General features: G+C 50.3%; 1 protein-coding gene across 1 annotated transcript in view; it reads right to left on the minus strand.

The window, feature by feature from the left end:
- Positions 1-359: 359 nt before the first annotated feature.
- Positions 360-8,835, minus strand: part of AIF1L (allograft inflammatory factor 1 like) — a 21,303-nt gene continuing 12,827 nt past the window's right edge. The window contains exons 3-6 of the mRNA XM_007944219.2: positions 6,184-6,250; positions 3,477-3,518; positions 980-1,142; positions 360-447 (exon numbers count right to left, since the gene is read on the minus strand). Of these exons, the coding sequence (XP_007942410.1) occupies positions 360-447; positions 980-1,142; positions 3,477-3,518; positions 6,184-6,250 (360 nt within the window). The remainder of the gene's footprint in view (positions 448-979; positions 1,143-3,476; positions 3,519-6,183; positions 6,251-8,835) is intronic.

Raw genomic sequence — 8,835 nt, forward strand, 5'->3', positions numbered from 1 at the left:
TCAATAACCTCCTGGAAGGTGCCAGCTCCAAGGATGAGGAACAAAGGCTCCCAGCCTCCCTGCTCAGGCTGTGGCCTTCTTCCAGGCCCTGTGGTTTTTGGTTTGATGTCAGTCCTTCTGCAGAAGGAGAATAGAAGGATGGCAAAGAGATGGGACCAAAGACTCAGGATTCCATGATCCAGAGCCCCTTTAAGGCAGATAATTTGTGCTTTACAAAAAGATCACTGATTCTGTCCAGTGAAACAAACAAACAAACCCACAATGACCAAACAAACAAATAAGACAAATCACAAGGAGAGATGGAAAGAGGAGCAGGAGTGGGGAGGTCACGGAGGGCAGGGAAGGTCCACGCAGGGTCCTCAGGGCAGGCTGGCAATGTCTCTCTCTGGAGGGGGGCCAACTGGCTTGGGACTGTTCTCGTTGGCTTTTCCTTCAAACATCATGACTCTGGTTTGTAGGTAGAGAAAAACAAAATACAGCAAAAAGAATTAGGACTCCTTCCCTTATCCAGAGAAAGATCATCCAGCCTTCAAGTCTGCAGGGTCCTCAACAGAATGCCCTTGAATTCATTCTCCAGTGGGATCTTATGGAAGCCCAGGGCAATGGCTCCACAGAAGATACTGCTCAGCCCATTGTACAGAGGAGAAAACTGAGGTGCAAAATGGCGACTTGATTTCACAGAACCACATATGTACTCCAAGGCAGGGGCAGAAGGAAACTCCAAACCTCTGATGTGTAGACCATATGCTTTCCCCTGCCCACTCTGCCTGGTGTAGGTAGAGCAAGACTGAGCCATGGCTCTGCTTAGGAGACAGTTTTTAAATGCAAACTTGACCTTGCCACTGCCCTACTTAACCAAATCCTGAACTTTTTGCCGTCGAGTCGATTCTGACTCATAGGAACCACATAGGACAGAGTAGAACTGCCCCACAGGGTTTCCAAGGCTGTAGATCTTGGGCGAGGGCAGGAAGGTACTCACAGCTTGAGGACAGCCGACCGTTTCCCCAGCATCATATTGACAAAGTCTCGATAGGAGATGGTGTCACTGACCCCACCCGTCACCTCTGAGATCATCTTCTTCATCTCCAGGTGGGTCTTGGGGACCCCAAGCTTCTCCATCATCCTCTTTAAAGACATCAGGTCTACCAGTAGGGAAAAGCAGATTATTAAGTGTAGACTGGCTGCTGGGGTCAGGTGGGGAAGGCGGCAAAAGCTCCACTCGGGGCCCCTCAAGTCCAGGAGAAGCTAGGCAGAGAGATGAACTCGTGGAGAGAACCTCCTTCTCCCTGCTCCCTTTGGAGGCAGTATCATCTACTGGTTAGGATCAAGGGCTTCTAGTCAGATACACACAACTCTGCTGTTCCTGGATGTAGGTCCCTAGGTGGCACAAACGATTTGCATTTGACCACTAAACTAAAGTCTGAACTCACCTAGCAGAGCCATGGAAGAAAAGCCTGTTTCCATAAAGATAACAAGCAAGGAAACCCTACAGAGCAATTCTACTCTGTAATACAGGGGAGTCACCTTGAGTCAGAAAGGACTTCAAGGCAATGATGGATTTGGTTTTTTGCTGTTGTTGTTTTGAGGCTATGGAATCTGGCGGAAACCACTGTAGCTCTCTAAATCTCTGCTTCTATCAGTTGGGTGATGGGATCAGTCAGAAGGACTAGTTGGTGAAGTGCCTGGCAAAGAGCAGGGCCTCAAGGGGGCAGGAATGCATAGGAAAGGACAAGAGGGAACAGGACCCAGGGAAAAGGACCCAGGGAAGAGGCAACTACAGGGAGGAAGTGGGAAGAGAGCTGTTACACTGTAGGGAATTGCAGTCAATGTCTTGAAACAAAATGTGTGTGAACTGCTGTATGGAAAGTGAGTTTGCTCTATGAACTTTCACCAAAATCACAATAATAATAATAATAAAACAGCAGGTTTTTAGTAAGAAAGTCGTTGTTAGTTGCCATCTAGCCAATTCTGACTCATGGAGACCCATCTGTGCAGAATAGGACTGCTTTATAAGGTGTTCAAGGAGCTCTGGTAGTGTAGTGCCTAAAGCACTTGACTGCTAACCAGAAGACTGGAGGTTCAAACCCACTGGACACTCCTTGGAAGGAAGATGGGGCAATCTACTTCCGTAGGCTTGGAAACCCAAGGAGGGGTCACTATGAGCCAGGTCTGACTCGACAGCACATAACAAACAACAACAACAACATAGGGTGTTCAAGGCTGTGACCTTTCAGAGGCAGATCACCAGGCCTGTTTTCTCAGGCTCTTCTCGGCAGGCTCGAACCATCACCCATTTTGCTAGTAGTCAAGCACTTAACTGTCTGTGCCACTCAGGGACTCCTGAAGAGAGCCTGACAACTGTTATTGCCCTCTCTGCTACTCGTTTGGTGAGGATGAGCTTAGCCCACTGCCTCCAGTGAAAAGTCACTAGGCAGAGAGGTGGGGACAGGGAGTAGCCTGACCCCAGACAATAAAAGCCACTCTCCAGGGCTCCAGGAGGCAGCTTTTTCCCACCTGCCACTCCCCCCTGCAGTCTGCTTGGCTGGAAGGCAGAGGGTGCCAAAGAATCCTGCAAAGCAGGAAAACCAACAAAATAAAATTCAAGAAAAACAAGGGAGGCACCCAAAAGTCACTACACCCTTTGGAGCTACTGCTCTGAGCTCCCTCTCTTGCCAAGATCTGAGGCAATTTCCTTCAGATTGTTCTTCAAGGAACAATGGATTAGCAAGGGAGCTGAAGCAGAGTGGGAAGGGGGTCTAGTTTAAGGCCTGAGGGGAGTGGTGGTGAGGCCAGCGCTCACCCAAAAGGAGGCTGGGCAAAACTGAGGCCAGACTCCTAGGTGCCAGGATGTCAGGGCATTTCAAAGAAAGCTGGGCAATGTTCTCCAGGAAGGAGTGTAAGGTCTCCCCAGCTGCTGGCCTGACTCTCAATTGGTGCGACCTTTCTGGAGGGCAATTTGGCAAGATACTTCAAAGCCTCTGACCCAGAACTTCTAATTCCTGGGATTTACTCCAGTGCAGACAAAGATTCATGTACAAAGATGCTCTTCACATAATTATTGTTGTTGTTGTTATGTGCCGTCGAGTCGGCCCCGACTCATAGCGACCCCTCCTTGGGTTTCCGAGGCAGTATCACTACGGAAGTAGGATTGCCCAACCTTCCTTCCGAGGAGTGGCTGGTGGGTTTGAACCGCCAGCCTTCTGGTTAGCAGTCAAGTGCTTTAGCCACTATGCTACCAGAGCTCCTCACATAATTATTAATAATAGTTAAATTTGGAAATCCTCTAAAAACTCAATACGCTGGCTCAGCTGGCCTGGCACATCAGGGAAGCTTCAGCTGTGAGTCTTACAGGACAGCCCTGTTTCCTCCACCCTACATCAACAAGGTGGGTTGATGGGGCTCTCTTCAGCCTCACACCCTCTGCCCACACCTAACACCTCCCTCCCCAGACACACACTCCTCAAGATCACACTCACCAATCTCGCCTTCATTGTTCAGGTCAAACTCCATGTACTTCTCTGGAAATCACAGAGCGAAAACTAGTGTTAGCTTTGGAGCAGGATCACTACCTGCAGGGACCCAGAGGGTGACTGGGAGCAGGGTCCTTGGGGAGCCTGAGCCATCATCCTCACCCCACAAGGGATGGGGGTCTTGACATGAGTCCTTTCATCTCAGTCAATGTCTCTGGAGAAAAATCTCGCCCTGTCTGTACCCCTCTGCAATGGCACCATGAGGGAAAGGGGGGCAGAGAATAAGGCTGACTTCAACCTAGTGCAGGCTGCATATGAATCAGCCGGGAAGGGACTCAGCTTCCCAGCCCTGGAGAGCCAGCTGCAGTGAGTTTGGGATGGGCATGGGCAGACGGGGCTGGGATTGATGTGTTTTCAGTTTTCTTGCTGAGCAGCCAGGTGTGGGAAGCACCACTTTCAGAAGTCACCGCGGCTTTGAACCTTTTAGGTTGTTATGGACACTACTGAGAATTCAACCTCTTGAAATGCCCATGGGCCTGCCCTTGCCCACAAATGATGCTTACAAGGGTACGCAGAATCTTCCACACAAACTCCATCTATAGTCTTTGAGTTAAAAATTCCTGAACAAGCGGTCCAGGAAACAGCCTTTTCAACACAGAGCAAGGAGCTCGGTATCTTCTAATTGGGACAGTGTATGTGCAAATGACCATGTGGCCTCAGGCAGGTCGGTCTCCCATTCCACAGAAGGGGTGGGGTGAGGGGACTCACTGTTCATTCTGCACCCAGCAGCCAGCATAAGAAAGTCCTTATAGTGTCCTGGGGGCCCCATGTGATCTTCACCAGCATCTGCCTCTCCCACTGCCCCCTCAATTCCACTCCCACCAGCCTTTCTGTTGCTGGCACACTCTGCACCTACTCAAGCTCTGGGCTTTCCAACTACTGCCGCTCCACCTGGAATGCTCTTCAATATTCTCAGGGCCCCTCCCAATGCCTTCAAGCCCCGCTCCCACCCTTTGTAAGTGGGCATCCCTACCCCCCACCCTGCCCTTCCTGCCTACGTTCACATCTTGCCAGGGCCTACTACCATCTGACGTACTTTATGTTCCCTGCTCTCTGTTCACTATCCACCTTCCCCACTAGAACAGCAGGCGCCTTTGGGCCAGGACCTTCTTGCATATTCAGTGCAGTCTCCCCAGGCCTGGAATGGAGTGCATAGTAAGTGTTCAGTAAAACATGGTGGAGATCAAATGAGTGAATGATCTGAAGACTTCAACAGTCCCTTTCAAGGAGCCCTGGTGGCACAATGGTTAAGCGCTTGGCTGCTAATGGCAAGGTCAGTGATTCGAACCTACCAGTGGCTCCATAGAGAAAACCTGGCGATTTGCTCCCGTAGAGATTATAGCTTAGGAAACCCTATGGGGCAGTTCTATTCTATCATATGGGGTTGCTATGAATTGAAACTGACTTGATGGCACAAAACAATAGTCCTTTTCCTTCCACGGTAACTTCCTACTGGCCCCATCCTACATCCCAATGATGTCAGGGAGAGTGGATGTTAGGCCCCTGTGACTCCATCCCTATTTCCAAAGCCACCTCTGGAGAGTGACCCTGTTGGTATCCAGACAGAAGGGAATAGGCTGCTATTCCTTTGCATGGCTCTACAGGTGACTGGGTGGGGTGTCTTTTTTCTATTTCTTACTCTCTCTCTGTTTTTTTTTGTTTTTTGTTTTTTTTTGTAATGTAAAAAGCATCACAGCACACAGGTTAAGAGTAGGGACTTTGGAATCAGACTGATATGGGTTCAAGTCTCAACTTTGTCATGAATGAACTGTGGGACCTCAGGCAAATGACATGCCCTTTTGAAGCCTCTGTTCCTCCAGCTATAAATCAGCAATGGTACAATTTCCCTCCAGGGTGGACTGCAGTAATTCAGGGAATTAGCAATGCAGCACGTAACATGTGCTTCCATGTGGTCGGCACTCACCAGATGCCAGCTGTAATTAGTAGTGTTAGGTGTAGGTGTCCTGCTGTCCAACCAAGCAGGAAGCTGCTTGAGGAACACTTGGCCAGTTCCTTGTCTTGGAGCAGGGAGGATGCCTACATTGCCAAGATGCTGGGGAGGGGGAGCTGCAACTTCCAGTGAGTCCAGGACTCCAGAGCCCCACATGCCTGGCCCAGCCAGGAAAGGTAGGCCTGCCTCCACCGCTTATGTGCATGGCTCCTCTCCTATCAAGCCCCTGGCTGGGAACCAAGAGCCAGGGCTGAAACAGAGGGACCTTTATGCCGCCCCTCTCCCCACGCGGGCTCCCAGGCCCTGTTTTCTTTTCATCCTGTGCTGCTGGGATTCAATGGGCAGAAACTCTGCCCCCCTGCCCCACTGTAGTGACACACAAATGTCCATTCTCCACAGGGGCTCCACTGCAAAGGGGGAGAGGCAATAGCAGCTCACAAAGGGCTGATTGTGTGCTGGGGCCCTGGGAGCCGGCAGAGCCTGGGCAATAGTCAACCTGAGCTCCACCAGGCAGCCAGGGGAGAGAGGGGCAAGCCAGGGTCTGCAGGCTGAGGGGCAAGGGAGCCTGCAGAGGCCAGGAAGAGGGACGTTCTAGATAAACAGCCATAGTCTGGCCCTGTAAGCCTAAGGAATTAGGTGCACAAGGGGCTGAGAGATCGGCCCAGCTCTCCCGGGATGGCAGGACAACCAGCCCTAGCTTACCTTTGAAGGCGGCAAGCTTTTCTGGCAGGTTCTCTTCATCGCTGTACTTCTGGTCACAGAGAAACTCCTACAGAGGTGAGAAGGTAGTGCTGAGGGAAGAGGTTAGCAGGCAGAACTCACCAGCACATAGGCCCATTGCCCTCTTCCTCCTTTGCTGCTGGGTGGCTGGGCTTGGCTGGGTAGGGCGGGGGCTCCAGTGTTTGCCCAGGCTCCCTGTCGACCCTAAGAGGTGGCTCTGTCCAGGCCTCCTTGTGGGGAGGAAGTTTCTCAGCAGCTTGAGGTGGGTCTTCTCTAGAGGACTAAATTATGGATTATGGGTGCAGGGACCCGTACCTCTCCCCAGGACATCCTGGCTCCAGGATCCATGAAGCTGTGAGTTCCAAGGACAGGCTACCTGATTCCATCATTAACTTCTTAATGTGATCCTTAGCCAATTAACTCACCTTTCCATATCTCTATTGTCTCATCAGCCAAATGGGGATAATTGTAGCTACTTCCTGGGCCATATATGAGAATCAAAGGAAAGGTGAATTGTATGACTCTTGGAATATACTAAATGTTCAATAAATAGCTGTTGTCTTTATTATTAGTCTCTGCTCTGGTCAGAAAGTGACTGTACGATGCTTAGGAGATCATTTACCCTCCCACCTGTTCCCTCATCTGTAAAATGGGAGTTTTGATCCTTGGCCCACCTTCCCATCAGATGCTTGGAGAGCGTCAATGAGTCCTATCAGAACGAGATGAGCTGCGTCACAGGGGACTGATAGTAGCTTCCAGGAATGGAGACTGCTCACCACCTTACCCTATCATCTCTCTGAATCTCCCAGTAGCCCCAAGAGGTGGTGGTGGTGGTGGTGGTGTGATGTGCCATCAAGTCGGACCCAACTCACAGCGACCCCTCCTTGGGTTTCTGAGGTGGTATCACTACGGAAGTAGATTGCCCAACCTTCCTTCCGAGGAGTGGCTGGTGGGTTTGAACCACCAGCCTTCTGGTTAGCAGTCAAGTGCCTTAGGCACTATGCTACCAGAGCTCCAGCCCCATGAGGTAGTTACTATTAAACTATTACTTAAAGTAGAATAGGGGGATGACAAGAACTTGAATGACTATAAAGCAATCTGGGTTTGGATCTCAGTCCAGCACTCACTAGCTGTGAAGCGGGCACAATATTACCCACCTCCTTGAGTACCGACCCCTCAGTGGGGATGATCCACAGGAACACTGAACACTGGGCTCTCAACATGTCAGCTCTCAGTAAGCAACAGGTATGATTGTGAGTATGAGGCAGAATATGATTCCTTCCAGGTTCAAGTTCCTCCACATTAACTGTGACAGAGTGTGAGAAACCATATTCCATTGTGGCTGCCCTCACTGGGTTCAGGAAGTTTGGTCATTCCATTGCTTTGGGTAAAACATTGATGGTGGCAAGCACTACATTATCCCATTAACCCACAGTCACTATTACTGTGATTTTACAGGTGAGAAACTGAGGACCACAGGGGCTAAAGTTTCCAGATGGCTGAGGAGATAGTAGGGTTGGTTTGGAATCAGGGTCCACGTCATCCTGTGGCTGAGGGCAGCCCTAGGGACCATGGGTCTGGCTGCCCCAGCCACTTTCTCACTTGGGACCTCATTACCATGCTCCAGGTTTGCCCCTGCCTCCACTTGGCGGAAGCTGGATCCCTCCTCCTAGCTGGCACTGTTGAGGGCTTCCCTTCCTTTTGGCTTCCTCTTCTAGTTCTTCTCCACTGTTCCTCCACCCCATTCTCTGACCAAAAGTAGGCCAACTCACTCATGTCTGTGACCCTAAGCAAATCAGGCACGTTCCAGGGCCACAGATCCCATATGTATGCAGTGAAAGGGCAAATTAGGTCAGTAGTTCCCAGACTTTGGGGGTAACGTGGACAAGAAACATACCCTGCCAAAATGGGAGGGGGGCTGGTATAGGGCTGCCAAGTTTTTATTTTGCCAAGACTTTTAAAACAATTACCACTGACTAGTGCCATGAGTTCAGAAAAGGACATTTCATAGAAGTAGGAAGTGTCTATCTCAGAATTTCAAAAGGAAATCAATTTAGCCCATATTCAACTCACAACATTGCCTCTGTATTCCCTTCATTTTACAAATAAGCAGAAAAGTTGCATGGGAATGCACAGGGCACGAGCAAGGGCCAGCATCTAGGAACCTCTGGAGAGCCATTTGCAGGGTCCCTCCCTCCCAGCTCCCATGATCTGGCTTCTTAAAGTCCTTCACCAGCCCTGAACCTGTCTGTACGTTTGTACCAGCTACCCCCATGGACCAATTTCTACTCTGTCCACTTCCAAGGGAAAGGACAGGGTCTCTGGTCTCACAGACAAATGACACAAGGACACAACACAAACAGTTGAGCACAAGGGTGGGCTAGAGCACAGCAGGGACTGCAAGCAGTGTTAAAAGCAAGGGGCTCTCTCCACAGCCTATACGACTATGAGACCAGAACAACAAGATGGTGCCCGCTACGACTGTCAACCACTTGGAGGGGAATCTATGTAGGGAATCCTGGATAGAGAGAAAAATGTGGAACAAAACTCGAAATCATTTGGAAAAAAAAAGGGGGAGGGGGACCAGGTTTGCTGGTCTGATAGAGCCTGATAGAACCACTGAGACTATGACCC

The sequence above is a fragment of the Orycteropus afer genome, unplaced genomic scaffold (genome assembly GCF_000298275.1).
Source record: "Orycteropus afer afer isolate SDZICR_OR568_19922 unplaced genomic scaffold, OryAfe1.0 scaffold00123, whole genome shotgun sequence".
NCBI classification, from domain to species: Eukaryota; Metazoa; Chordata; class Mammalia; order Tubulidentata; family Orycteropodidae; genus Orycteropus; species Orycteropus afer.